A 15818-nucleotide genomic window follows, 5' to 3' on the forward strand; every position below is an offset into this window, starting at 1 on the left:
AACGAAGAGCTAAGTGGAGGCTTGATCCCTCCTGCTGTAACAGCTGCGCTAACAATTGCGCTTGATCTTCAGGACAACGACCAGTCTCTGAAGGGCAACAAACAGGAATAGCAGAATCCAGTTTTTGCATTTGGTTGATCTCTCTGATTGCAAAGTGGCCCACGGATGGAAGGAGTCAGGGTTGAGGCGGGGGAAGATCTGCTGGAAGGGGGTTCCATGGATTCAGATGGGGATGAGAGGAGTTCAAGACGGCAGCCCTTGGTGTGGAAAGAAGCAGATGGATCCAGAGATAACGGGGAGACCATATCCACAGGACAGGCTTGGGGAGGAGGGCTGGGAGTGAGGGCGGGGAGGGGAGATTGTGGCCGCATCTCTGTACAGAATTCAAGTTTCACAGAACATTCACACTTCCACCAACACTCCATACGCAGTTGGTAACGTTGTCAGAAAACGGAGACCAGCAATGCCCTGATGGGATGAGTGTGGGTGGGAGGGGAGCATCTTTATAGAACTATTCTGTTCTTAGTCTACAGTATTACCTCTCTGTGAAGAAAAAGGGAGCCTGACTTCTAGTTTTTCTCCCTCTTCAAGAATAAACAGCAATCAGGTGAAAACTTAAATTTAGTTCATTGGGCAATTGAATTCATGTTTCCCGTGTTGTTGTGTTTTATCAGCATCTAAGAGTGAAACTATCCCCTTGTCTGGGGTCACTCTCACCATACTCTGCACGTCTCAAACCTCAAGGAGTGCGTTTCTGCCGGAGAAACAGCCCAGCCACCTTCTTCTCCATTTATAACCGTGTTGACTAAGTCACACTCAAGAAAATGTGCAATAAATCTCGAATTCTCTGCTTAGAAGAGAAATGCCACGAACAAGATGCATAAAGAATTATTCAAATCCACCACAGGGGGCGACTGCAAAATAAGGGGAAATAAAACAAAGCATTTGACTACATAAATCCTCCTCTCTTTGTTCTATACAGTCTCTAGGAAAGAAATCATGAACCTCTCTCTGTGATCTGTGGTATTTATAATTGATTTATCTTGTGGTTAAAAGGAGATTTACTCACTAAAATTGAGACAGACAGGAGAAAGCAATTTGGGTTTGACCTTCTGGCCTGCTTGGGTATCACTTATCAGAACTGAAAATAGAGTGGAGTTTTATCACTACTCCAGAATAAGAGACTAGATTAATCCTTTAGGAACATCCTGTCTCAGTCTCTTAGACGCAGCCAGTGATGGCTGTACATATATTTATGGTTCTGATGGCCTGGTGTGATTCAAGGAAGTCAGAGTTCTCCCTTCTTCCAACACTATTTTTAATGATTATCTTGTCCGCCCGTCCAGGCAGACAAATGCCAGAATTTTTTTAGGTTACATATTCATTTATTTAATGTACAGCTTTGTTTCTTGTTTAAGGTGATGCTCCAGGTCAGAATAACACATTTGGAATTCACATCTGTAGCCACCCTGATGGAAATATACTTTTATCTGGTCTTTTACTAGATCAAGATTTAATGAAATTGCAGCACAAGGGACTACAACTGACTGGCTCAGAAAGGAGAAGTGATACACACAGTAACAAATGGCACATGAGCCCCGCCCTTTCTGTTTCCCGACACACCTTCCCTGGTCCATGAGGACACTTTGTAGACTTTGAAGACCTGAGAGTGTCTTCCATTTATCCACTTGTATGGACTTGAGCCCAAAACATCACATTTGTGTCTTTTTAAGAGCAAGCTGGCCCTGTGTTTTCTCTAGGATCTCCCAGAATTCTCGACACCAAAAAATATCTGTGGATGGGATTTAGCTTAATTATTGGCTGCTGTCTCTCAGTACACATGGTTTTAATATCCTCTGATGCAGGCTGCTAGAATCCTAGATTTCCAGTGATGACTAAACACTCTGTCCCTGAATCTCCTCTGCTCTTGAAAAATTTGCACTGATCATTATGAATTCCTCTAAAACCTTCAAAATGTACCCTCAGCAGAAAGTTGGGTGGCCATTCTATTCTATATTCCAAATGGAGAGTTTTATTTTCCAGCTAATAATTTGAGGGTATTAACCAGGATTTTTTTATATATATATAAAAAATGCATATATATGCATGCATATATATACATACACACACATACAGCCTAGTGGTTCTAGTCATCTTGAGGGCTCAAGGGAAAGGACAGTGAGGAACAATGATTAAGGATGTACCACAATCCACCCCCCAATCCTTTTCCCCTTTGGTAGCCATAGTTTCAGACATAGAAACTTCATCTTTTTTTTTTTTTTTTTTTTTTGGTGGAGGGTTGCATTTTCCATCCCAGAAATACATGCCTTTTCCCCAGGTTCTTTGAATTCCGAATTCTCCCTGGAAACTTTAGCGAAAAAGTTCAACACCACGTGCCAACAGAACAATGGTTAACTCTTACTACTGCTGATATGAAACCACAAATTCTGAACTCTGTACCTTATATTTATACATGTATTTTTTCCTTTTATTTTTCACGGCTTAGGGGGGACATCATCAAGACAGAAAGGCTTCCTAGGGTGCATACGCTCTCTCCACTTGAACGGGCAGAAACTGGACCTGGAGGAGAGGGCGAAGGCCGCGCCCGGAGCCCGGCCGGGCTGCCCAGGCCACTGCAGCAGTTACGGCGGCATCTGCCACAACGGGGGCAAGTGCGTGGAGAAGCGCAGTGGCTACTTCTGTGACTGCACCCGCTCACCGTACGAAGGGCCCTTTTGCAAAAAAGGTACCGTTGGCGCTTCTGCTTTTCCCATGTGTTGCCTTGCAACGCCCACAGGCTGTGGTCAAGCCATAGGCTACCTGCACCCTTTCACAGTCCTCAGTCATTTACTCTTCCTCAATTTCCCTCTCTTTAGAGACTGTATAGTCTTCAACATCATTCCATGTCCTGATCATCATTATGTGTGGATACTGGCTGTACCGTTAAACTGGATGGAAGTGCAGGGAAACACTGTACGTGGCCCAGAGCCCGCTGAGCACGGGGAGAAGTGGACTGTGATTTCTGTTGCACTAACTTTTTCAGTTCCAATTTTTCAGTCCTTGGATGTGCTCAAAGAATCATAGAATCTAGCCCTGGAAAACCCTTAGAGGCCTTTAAGCCATTGTAAATCATTTTTACAGTAGGGAGAGCGTGAGTAAGTCAGTAAAATCAATATCATGTATTTAGTAAAATCTCCCTACTCTGCAGGTGACACGAGTGGGGGTTGAGGCTTTAAAAGCCTTACCCAACGATTCACATTTAGTCCATCAGGAGGCTAAGTATGGAGCCCAGAAGTCAAAATTCCTGCCCCTGTGCCTTTCCACATCACCTCCTAAACTTATGAATTCATTGCATTGACAAAAGCTAACCAAGAAAAAATATATACCTTGGAAAAGGAATGATGGTTTTGGTGTAAATTCTCTACAGAAAGTCAAGGTAACTCTACAAACTATAAAAACTTGTTATTTTGTATAAATACTTCACATTTTTCAAACAGAAGGACGGAAGATCCGGTCTATCCATCTTCACAGATTTTTTTTTTTTAAGTTTAGTTTATTGACGGGAAAAAAAAAGTTTTATTGAGCAAATAATGTAAACAATATTTCAAGAGATCATTTAACCTATTAAAATGAAACACTATTTACATATGAACAATGATGAAAATTATAAATACTTATTTCCAGTTCATTAAAACACATTTTTTCAAACACCGTTAACAAACCATGTTCTATTTAGTTCCAATTATCATTGGAAATTAGGGGGAAAGCACCCAGTGTTCTCTTTGAAGGACTCTGTAGTTTAAGCTCTTCATTCATTTACACTGAGCTTCTCCCCAGTTAGTCTGAATTACTTGCTTATTATTACTGGGAAGTATCATGCTCCTGGGAGAAAATTTATGGTAGAAATTTTGGAGCCAAGGGAGTGTTGGGTCTGGATGTAGCTTGAGATAAATGGGTCTCATCCCAGCAGGCTCTTTACATGAGCAAAGACAGACAAAGTGCTCCTGGCTTTTCCCACTGATGGAAGTCTCTGAATAACTTCCCCTAAAATTTTGAATACCATCCTTAGACAGGCTGCGTTCGAGGCCCCTGCAGAACAAACACGATCAAGCCCAGTCACCAAAGTATACAGGCATCATTTGACAAGATCTATACCCAAGTGTCCGCTTGTGAAAAAATAAAATAAAATAAAATTGAATTAAATTAAATTAAATTAAAGGAAAGGAAAACTGCATTTCTTCAGGGTCATTGTCCAAACATATCCTAGATCACCTTGTTCCAAATTCAGCCGAGTTTTCCATTGGCTCCTTTCTCAGAAACAACTGGCATTAATTGTCGTTTGTCCATGCCACACATCTTTTGACTGCATTTGTTGAAATATCTGCAGGGCTGTCCCCCCACTTTTTATTTTGATCTCTAAGAGAAATAGACAAATATGTGCTTAGCCTTTTCAGCTGGCTTCATATTTCACTGCTTCCAAACTTTGCCCCTTATCTAATAAATCTAAGGAAACAAGTTCGTTTGTATTAGCAGGAAAGTAGGTAAGATGAACCTTTTAACTGCGTTATTTAGCCATGCAAATTGCCTCTGGGAAATGTGGCTTGGCACCAAGATGGGAGCCATTAGCTACAAGATGGTCCTGGACCAGGGTGCTCCCTCCTGGCTAATGCTCTGGGCCAACACTCTATAGCATGTGTGTTTTAGGGTATGCAAACACTGAAGCTATCTGGGGTGGAGTTAGGGACATTTGTCTGTTATCAATGCCTGGGTTAGAACCACAGTCTACTGACCCGCTTTCTGTTTCTGACTGTGATAGAACAGAATGATAACATGTATTAGTTAGTAATTATTGACTACAACATTTGTTCCCCAACTTAGAAGGAAAGAAGTAATATTTGCATTTAACACATGAGAATATTGAAGGCTACATTGATTTAGTGACTTGCTAATAAATGTCAGAGCTGGAGGTCCATCCAGCATCTTCGGGTTCCTTTTTCCCTTTTTTGACCCTAATTTCATTCTGTATAGGAATATGGTCATAGGATTCCAATATATAGTTTTGTTGTTGTTGTTTGTGTGTGTATTTTTCTCCTTTTCTAATTATGGAGATGTAATTTACATACTGAAATTCACCCTTTTAAAATGCACAATTCAAGGGTTTTTACCATATTTACAAAGTTGCAGGACCATCACCACTATATAAGAGAACGTTTTCATCATTCCCCAAAATAAATCTCACATCCATTAGAGCTGCTCCCCATTCAACTTTCCCCCCACTCTACTCCCTGGAAACCATTCATCCAACTTTCTGTTGCTAGGAATTGCCTATTCTGGATATTTTTTAAAAAAAAAGAATCATACAGTCAGTAGCCTTTTTGTGTCTGGTTTCTTAGCATAATGTTTTCAACATTCCTTTAACAAAATGATTTTAGTTTAAAGCTCAATAACATCCCATTGTCTGTGTATACCACATTTCATTTATCCATTCATCAGTTGATGGACATTGGGATGTTTCCCCTTTCTTTGGCTACTATGAATAATGCTGCTATTAACATTCATGTACATTTTTGTATGGATTTATGTTTTCTGTTCCTTTGGGTATAAACCTAGAGGTGGAATTGCTGAGTCACATAGTAATCACATGTACATTTAACATTTTGAGGAACTGCCAAACTCTATTCAAAGTAACTGTTCCATTTCACATTCTCACCAACTATGTATGAGAATTTCAGTTTCTCTACATCCTCACCAACACTTGTCACTGTCTTTTCTGTAAGAGATGTTCTGCTGTGACTGTGCAAAATGGCACCTCAATTTATCAAAATTGTAATTTTTGACTTGCATTTTCTTAAATGACTAATAATGTGGAACATTGTTTCATGTACTTGTTGGCCAAGTGTGTATCTTCTTTGGTGAAATGTCTTTTCAAATTTTTAGACTATTTCTAAACTGGGTTATTTTTCTTCATATTGTTCAGTTGTGGGAATTTTTTTTTATATTCTGAATATCACTCATAATAGATCTAAGATTTGCAAAAAACTTCTCCCCTTTTCACTTGCTTGACAGTGTCTTTGGAAGCACGAAAGTTTCAAATTTTGATGAAGTCACATTTATCTATTTTTTCTTTTGTGTTTGTACTTTTGGTATTATATCTAGGAAGTTATTGTCTAATCCAAAGTCCTGAAGATGTATGCCTGTGTTTTTTTCTAAGTGCTGTATAGTTTTAGCTCTTATATTTAGTCTTTGATACATTTTGAGTTAACTTTTGTATATGGTGTGAGGTAGGAGCCCTACTGTGTTCTTTTGTTTGTGGCTTTCCAGTTGTTCCAACATCATTTTTTGATTTGTGTTTGTCTTTAACCCGCCTTCATCCCATGACTACCTGAGGATTCTGGAAATGACTGTCATTTAATTTTTTTGAATTAAAATTATAACCTATAATGAAAAAAATATGAAAAGGAATATATATATATATATATAACATATGTATATATGTATATCTGAAACGTAAGCTATACACCAGAAATTAACACAACATTGCAAATCAACTATATTTCAATTTAAAAATTAAAAAAAAATAATTTAACAAGTTAGAGAATACATTTGACATTCTATTTGGAGATTCATTTGGAAATCTAGGAAAAAAAAAGTCAGTTGAATCATTCAAAGACAATGAATAAAAAGAAAATATGATTTTCTTCTAGCTCTTTCCTTTGCATTTATTGTAGCTGAGATAATTCTATCCATTCCATGTGATATCCTGAATTTTCTTTATTTTGTTTCATAGGCATTCCCATATAATTTATCAGTTTTTACTGATACATTTACAAATTTACATGTCATTGGTTTTGATTGCAAAATATTCCATCTGGTAGAATTGCCTCTGTGTATTTAACCCACCCTATCACCGGAGCATTTCAGCTTAGCAATAGATCTCCAACACCAGATCTGCTTATTGTCAGACGCTGGCTCATCTACAGTCTACACTATGTGACACTGGTTGTGTCATTCAACATCTTGATCCCTTAGTTTTCTTGTCTACAGAATTTGGAAAGTTCATGAAATTCTTTATGAAAGACTGTGATGAAAATTTAAGGAGCATGTCATAAAGCCATTGAGAGAATGCCAGACATCTAAAGTCCCACTAAATAATTACTTTTATGAATGCTTTGGAATTTTAATTCCTCAAAATTTTGCACTTAAATCATGCTGTGATAAAAAATATATATTGATTATTTCCTTAATAATGGAGTTTCAGTGAAAAAAAATAGTATGTATATTCAGGTAATTTAGCAATTGCCAAAACCTGTTGAAAAAAATCTTAAATAAATACTTTCCTGCCAACTTATATTATTTTTTTAACTTTTTATTACAGAAACATTCAATTATACTCTGTAGTAGAGAGAAGAGTTTCAGAACTGGCATGTACCCATTATTTAACTTCCACATTTCTTTTTTAATTGAAGTACAGTCAGTTACAGTGTGTCAGTCTCTGGTGCATAGCACAATGTCTCAGTCATGCATACACATACATACATTTGTTTTCAAAATTTTTTTCCATTAAAGGACATTGAACATAGTTCCCTGTGCTATATAAAAGAAAATTTTTTTTTAAAAATCTGTGTTTATACATAGTGACTTACATTTGTAAATCTTTGACTCCCAAATTTATCCCCTCTCATCTCCTTCTCTTGGTAACCATAGATTGTTTTCTAAGTCTGCAAGTCTGTTTCTGTTTTGTGTATCAGTTTGTAGTGCCTTTTTTTAGTTTCCACATTTGGGTGGTATCATATGGCATTTGTCTTTCTCTTTCTGGCTTACTTAGAATAATGTTCTCTAGGTCCATTTATGTTGCTGCAAATGGCATTATTTTATTTTTATGGCTGAGTAGTAGTCCACTGTATAAATATACCACAACTTCTTTATCCAGTCATCTATCGATGGACATTTAGGTTGTTTCCATGTCTTGGATATTATATATAGTGCTTCTATGAGCATTGGGGTGCATGTGTCTTTTTGCGTTAGAGTTCCCTCTGGATATATACACAGAAGTGGAATTGCTGGATCATATGCCAAGTCTATCTTTAGTTTTTTGAGGAATCTCCATACTCTTTTCCATAATCACTGTACCAAACTACATTCCCATCAGCAGTGTAGGAGGGTTCCCTTTTCTCCACAGCCTCTCCAGCATTTATCATTCATGGACTTTTGAATGATGGCCATTCTGACTGCTGTGAGGTGATACCTCATTATAGTTTTGATTTGCATTTCTCTGACAATTAGTGATACTGAGCATTTTTTTCATATGCCTTTTGGCCATTTGTATTTCTTCCTTGGAGAACTGCTTGTTTAGGTCCTCTGCCCATTTCTGGATTGTGTTGTTTGTCTTTTTGTTACTAAGTTGTATGAGCTGTTTATATATTCTGGAAATTAAGCCTCTGTCAGTCACACCATTTGGAAATATTTTCTCCCATTCCTTAGGTGGTGGTGGTTGGTTTTTTTTTTGTTTTCTTTTTTTATTTATTTTTTCTTTTTTTTTTTTTTGCTTATGGTTTCCTTTGCTGTGCAAAAGCTTTGAGTTTAATTAGGTCCCATTTGTTTATTTTTGCTCTTATTTCCATTGCGTGGGTAGACTGTCGTAGGAGAACACTGATAAAATTTATGTCAGAGAATGTTTTGCTTATATTTTCTTCTAGGAGATTTATCATGTCTTATATTTAAGTCTTTAAGCCATTATGAGTTTATTCGGGTATATGGAGTGAGGGAGTCTTTTAACTTCATTGATTTACATGCTGCTGTCCAGTTTTCCCAACATCGCTTGCTGAAGAGACTGTCTTTTCTCCATTATATGTTCTTGCTTCCTTTGTCAAAGATTAATTGACCATGGGTCTGCAGATATCTTCCACAGTTATTAACTCATGATCAGTTTTATTTTGTCTATATGCTAACATCCATTTCTCTTCTTTTTTATGTTGAAGCAAATCCCAGGTACCGCATCACTTCATCTATAAATATTGCAATAGGTTTTGTTAAAAAATGAGGACCCATGAAAACATATACCCACAGGACTATTATAAGAAAGTTTTAAGAATAGTTTTTTTAATATGATGAAATATCCCTTCAGCATTCGGATTTCCAAGTGTTTCATTTATTTTCAGTTTGTATGAAGTTTTTTCTAAATCAACTACAGCCTGACTGATTTCTGTGTAACTGGTAGCCCATTCATTACCCAGGCCTGATCTTTATACTTATTCTAATTCTAAATCTAATTCATTTACTGTTATATAGACCAGCTGCTGTCGATCGCATCCCTACTGTGTGCTGTTCCTTTATAAACGTTCTTCCAATCCTTACAGCCACGGCAAGACTGAATTCATCCCTGTGTGCACTTGAATAACCCGAGGTGGAATGGGATCTTGTGAGAGATGTTGCTGATGTTGGTTATTGCGGCCTTGGCATGGCCTGAAGGTCATTGACAATCACTTTCAAGTGAAGATTTTTCTTCTATTTACCCCAGCGATTTTGGATGTTCAGATAAATCAATCACAGAACATAAACAGGATCAGAGAGTCTAAACTCTTAGATTATAAAAGAAAAGAAACAGAGTATAATCAAATCCAGGTTTTTGGCTGAATTTAGTTTAAAGTTGAAATTCACAATATCTAAACGATAAAAAATACTTCAAAGTGGGGCTAGGGGAGGAGGGGACACAGAAACTTAGTAGGACGTTTGTAGTTTAGAATATGCTTTTCATTTTAATTTCCCGTCCTGAGTATAAAGAAAAAAATGTAATACGAATGCCTGTATTTAATATGCTATTCATTACAAAATGCTCTGAATTATCCTTACATTTGAACACATACACCAACATCAAATGAAAGCCATTATTCTGTTAACCAGGGGATAAGAGCACAAAATGCAGGCCAAATGTCCCCGAGGTAATTCACATTAAGAAAAGTGCTTTAATCAAACTGATGATTAACTGGGCTCCTGTCACAAGTTTCTGCTGCAGATCTTTGCAATCAGGAGTACCGAGGTTGTAACCTGCATGAGAAATGCAAAACACTTTCCCTGAACCTTCAGTAAAAATGAGCCAGTATTCTCAATCTGCTAAGCCGTCTGCAAAAATATGCAGCTTTAATTTCTTTGGCACTGTTACAGGTTGTTACAGTTTTCACCAAGGTAGAACAAATTTGCAATAGAATTAGAGAGCAAAAACCAGTTTGGATTATGTTCTAGGTGCCACCAACTTAATCAGAGAATTTCATGGGGAATTGGGGATATTCTACAGACCATTCAGGAGAAGGATAAATTAATCATGCCCATATAGATTCATGTTTATTGTACTCTTTTTATGACAGAGGTTTACTGCCACATTTCAGCTGTGTTATACCAAGGAAACTTTGCCCCCGACCCTGGTACCGTGTAGAGATAAAATCTGGAGTGAACTTAAGAACAGCCTTGATTGAAAGAAGAAAATATCTCAGCCTTTGAATACATGCACAATCATTAAACAGCTATATTACATAGAGGAAACTGGGATGGGTTTAGGTTAAATTCTCTTTGAATCTGGAGAGTCTATGGGTTTAATCAGTGTTGGCTAACTCTCTTAAGCTCTTTGACACATCCATCTAATTTATCCACATAGACATCCTGTTGAGGGAGTTGTGTTGCCTCCCATTGGCCAGACAAGAAAACAGTCCATAGAGCTGACTACCTTGCCTGGGACCACACAGCTAGCATGAAATCGAGTGAGTCTGAAGATCAGTGTTGAAGCCAAATCCTTGCTGGTCCCACGCAACAAAAATGGTAGCATTTGGAGTGAGGACATCAGACAGGGAGGATGGCGTGACTTGCCTGTTCCTGCTAATTGAATGTCATTGGCCTCTAGAAGCTTCCTTTCTCCACAGTGGTGGCAGAGTTCTACCCAACATGTTGGGCTATAGAAGTTGTTTCCCAGGGGAGAACCTACTTACCCAAGCCTTTGCTCTTTTTTTGGAACTCAACACCAATTCCTAGGAGCTGGTGGGCACCTGCCTGCAGGATCTTTTCTGGAGGGCTGCTGAAATCCCTGGTATCTGTGCAGGCTGTATTTATGGAAGGTGATGGTCGAGGTCTTAGAGTGAAGTAGTCTCTGTGAGTTGTAATTTGGTGGAACATTGGGCATGGTTCTGAAAATCAGATTTTGGGAAGAAGATGGACAAAATGTGAAGATAAGAATGATCATAAACAACACGTTTATACTGTACAGCATAGGGAATCATATTCAATATCCTGTAGTAACTTACAGTGAAAAAGAATATGAAAACGAATATATGTATGTGACTGAACTGTTGTGCTGTACACCAGAAATTGACAAAACATGGTAAACTGACCATACTTCAATTAAAAATATTAAAATAAAAAAGACTGAACAAGTGGTTAAAACCAAATTCATCCTGTTTCCCCAGCCTTCCTCTCCTCTGTTTCCATGGGTCCCTGCACTTTATCTGACACCACAGAGAATGACTGCCTTCTGTCCCAGTGTCTTACTCCCAGTAGCTAAGAGCCCACTTAACATCTTCCAGACACACAAGAAAAACATCAGCCAGAATGGTTAGGATTTCTGTTCTGAAAGTAAGGTAATCCTGGTGAAATTTCTCTCTACTCTACTGGAGGCCGGGACATTTCATCTTTGCTTCTTGAGAAACCAGCCTGGCACATGATGGTTTTTCTGCAAATCTATGTTAGGCTGGACTGACATTTCACAGCACAAATCTGAGTTCTCTCTTTTAGCTGTGCAACCTTGTTCAAGGTGCTCGAACTTGGCAAGCCTCATGTTTCTCATTTGTAAATAGAAGTGATGATTTCTGCCACTTCAAAGTGATGGTGGGAAGCATATTCTAGAACTCTTGCAAAAACCCTCACACGGTAACTGGTTCATAGGACACCATCAACATGCTAGCATTGCTGTTCTGAAAACGCGACTAAATGTTTTCATATGTCTTTTCCTCTCTTCTATTTTGCAGAGGTTTCTGCTGTTTTTGAGGCTGGCACTTCAGTGACTTACAGGTTTCAAGAACCCTACCCGGTGACCAAGAACGTAAGCTTCTCATCCTCCGCAATTTACGCGGACGCTGCTCCATCCAAAGAAAATATCGCATTTAGCTTTGTGACAGCCCGGGCCCCCAGCCTCCTGCTCTTCATCAATTCGTCTTCTCAGGACTTCCTGGCTGTCCTGCTCTGTAAGAATGGTGAGTCCTGAGGGCACGAAGCCTGATGAGTGTCATTCTGGGCTGGAGAGACAGGAGATGCCCTCCAAATTCTGCGTAATTGCAACCTCAGTGTGGTCCCATCTGGGCAGCTTATTTCCAGATCTCCAGCCAAGCCTTTGACTGTACTTTGCCTTTATGATTTAAAGTTGGTATTCAGGACCCGTGTTGACGCATTCCTGAACTCTCGAATGCATTGACTTTAATTTGCCTCAACGGTGTAGCAGTAATTCTTTATTATTTATTCTGTGCTGGGATCCATTAAGTGGAAGGAGAAGATCGTAGGCGTAGCTGAGTTGCCGAAGGACACTCGTCACATATATCCTTTCTGGAGGGTTGTCAAAACACCTAGCATCTGTGCAGGCTGTATTAATGGAAGGGGATGGCTGAGGTCTTGCAGAGAAGTAGTCTCTGTGAGTCTTAACCTAGTGGAACATGGGGCTCGGTTGTGAGAATCAGATTTTGGAAAGAAAGTGGACAAAATGAAATATGTAAAGGTTAGAATAATCAAGGGACAGAACCCAATTCATAGAAGGGATGTTGAAGGGCATAGGTTTTGATGGCTGTTGGAGACTCTAGAAATTTCCCCTGCTCTGCTTTTTCTTGGGTTTATTCTTCTTTGTGCCATCTTGCTTTTCAACTATTTACGACATGGAAAATTGAGAATGATGTGTGAGCCCCAAGCAAGGATCCAAACTGGTGGACCTGTGGGTTGAATCGGCCCTGATTTACAATAATAATAATAGCTAACTCCATGTCACAGGACTCCTTCCCTCTAAAAGCAACATGAACTTTACAAAACAGAAACAGACTCTCAGACATGGAAAACAAACTTATGGTTACCAGGAGGGGAAGGGAGTGGGAAGGGATAAATTGGGAGTTCAGGATTTGTAGATACTGACTACTATATGTAAAATGAATAAACAAAAAGGTCTTACTGTACAGCACAGAGAACTATATTCAATACCTTGGAATAGCCTATAATGAAAAAGAATATGAAAAGAAACATGTATATGTTTATATATATCTGTATCTATATATACATGTGTGTATAACTCAATCTCTGTGTTGTACACCAGAAATTAACACAACATTGTAAATCGACTATACATCCAACAAAAAAATTAAATAAAATAAAAAATAAAAGCAACATGGAAGGGAAGGGGAAAAAAAGGATCTAGAGAGATTAGGATTATGAATGGTCATTCCAAGACTGGTCTTGAAAGACTATAAGAGAAAAGGAAAACATTATGGGTTATTAGTTAGATCTCTTATTTATTAGCAGACCTTTGTCTGATTAGAACCAGTATATCAACATGTCAGTTCTTAAACCTGGCGCCTGTAATGTCTCTGAAAGGTCAGTAAGGATGGCTGAGGACACTGAGGCATGGACTCACTGATTCACATAGGCCAGCCAGCTAATTCATGACACAGCTGGGAGCGGAAGCCAGGTATCTTGGTAATCAGCCCAGCGATCTTTCCTCTAAAGGAGTTCATCCTGCTCTCATGTGCTTGGACTGTGTTAAGATGGTTACAGAGCACTGAGAGGCAAGATTTCCCCCAAAGCATCTTTTGGGTGTGGTTCTGCAGACATACTGGCACCTGTAGGTTCGTGTTCATGGATACAGACAGTGCATCATAAAAATATATCAGATTACATGTATATTACTTCATATACTTTGTTATATTATAACATATGTATTTTAAACTCTACCCTGGACACCATTCTAATTAATGTACAGAGCTGTGTCATTAGTGGTGTTAATATAATCAGTATCTTACAGTTGCAGAAACCAAGACATACAGGCATTAAACATCTTGTTTACAATCCCACAGCCAGTAAGAGAAGTTTGGGAATTCAATCCGCCCTTCCTAAGTCTAGTAGGTATGTTTAACCACAAGAGATAAACTAAGAGTGTTATTTATTTTTCAAAAGATTGCATATTTTTTATATATTTTTATTGAAGTACAGTCAGTTTACAATGTTGTGTCAATTTCTGGTGTCCAGCACAATGCTTCAGTCACATAGGAACATACATACATTTGCTTTCATATTCTTTTTCACCATAAGTTACTGCTAGATATTGAATACAGTTCCCTGTGCTGTACAGTATAAATTGCTGTTTGTCTATTTTATATATAGTAGTTAGTATCTGCAAATCTCCAACTCCCAACTTATCCCTTCCCACCCGCTTCTGCACTGGTAACCACAAGTTTGTTTTCTATGTCTGTGAGTCTGTTTCTGTTTGTAAATAAGTTTGTTTGTCTTTTGTTGTTCTTATCTTAGATTCCACATATAAGTGATAGCATGTGGTATTTTTCTTTCCCTTTCTGGCTTACTTCACTTAGAATGACATTCTCCAGTTAAATAACTTTCCTTTCCTTATTTTGGGAAGGCCTTCTTGAATTTTGCCTTATCCTCTATTTTCTTATACTTTAAAGTCTCAGTTCACTGAAAGCTCTACCTGACCCCATAGGCATTTACATGTTTTGAATCCTGACTAGGAGCAAGAAGCAAGGAGATATGTGTGGCTTGCAAATTTGTTTAAGCTTAGATCTCAGGGGTAGTGTAGAAGTACCAGCCTTTCAGCTCCGTCTAAGATACAAGAAATGGGCTCCAAGGCGCTGGTAGTAACAGAGTGCCCCCCACTCCCCTCACTCAGCTCAAGAGACTGACTGTTCCCGCCCACCTCGCCCCGCCCCAGTTGCTCTAGGGAACACTTGTTGTAGGAGTGATAGAGGAAAAATGTGGGGCGAGAGGATGGTCACGTCCCAGGTCTCAGTCAAGTCCCTGGGATGTGCCCTCCCACATGAGGGTCCTTGGCTTTGCACAGGAAATAATTCAAGAGTGAGTGACAGTTGAGTTAAAGTAGACTTATTCAGAGAGATACACACTCTGTAGACAGAATGCAGGCCATCTTAGTCAGAAATGAGAAAGGCCATGAGGTGCGGGGGGTTGTCAGTTTTTATGAACTCGGCAACTTCATATGCTAACAAGTGGGAGGACTGTTCCAACTACTTTGGGGAAGGGGCTGGGATTCCCAAGGACTGGGCCATCACCCACTTTTTGACCTTTTTATGGGTAGTCTTGAAACTGTCCTGGCACCTGTAGGAGCGCCATGTAGCTGCTATTGAATTCCAGTGAGTGTATATTGAAGCTCACAGTCCACTGGGAGTCGAATCATCCGCCATCTTGGTGCTAATGGCTGTGTCGTTCCTTTAATGGCTATGCCCTGCCCCCTTCCCTCCTGGCTCATAGTGGTGCTGGCTGGCTCAGTGATTTAGGATCCTGGGGCTTTTCCTGACATCTCTTTCTACCACAGAAACATGGCTAAGATGTGCGCTCAGTCATTCCTCCTTTCCTTAATGCCGGAGTGATGACTAGTCTTGCTGCACATTATCAGGAACTGCGGAGACCAACAAAGACACACGGGACGCAGGATACAGTGCTGTCTTAACACAATAAGGAAAAAGAGACTCAAAAGCCACCTTACAGTTTTTGGAAGATGATTTAGATACACCAGCTGCCCAGATTTCTCAAGCAATCTCGCTGGAAGTTAGATTTTG

At 39.1% G+C, this 15818-nt stretch overlaps 1 protein-coding gene across 1 annotated transcript in view; it reads left to right on the plus strand.

Annotated features, from left to right (window-relative positions):
* The window catches only part of CNTNAP5 (contactin associated protein family member 5), a 735160-nt gene that overhangs the window by 626192 nt on the left and 93150 nt on the right, over positions 1–15818 (plus strand). Inside the window, 2 exon segments of the mRNA XM_032479187.1 lie at positions 2507–2746; positions 12009–12233. Coding sequence (XP_032335078.1) covers positions 2507–2746; positions 12009–12233 — 465 coding nt within the window.

The sequence above is a fragment of the Camelus ferus genome, chromosome 5 (genome assembly GCF_009834535.1).
Source record: "Camelus ferus isolate YT-003-E chromosome 5, BCGSAC_Cfer_1.0, whole genome shotgun sequence".
In the NCBI taxonomy this organism is placed as follows: Eukaryota; Metazoa; Chordata; class Mammalia; order Artiodactyla; family Camelidae; genus Camelus; species Camelus ferus.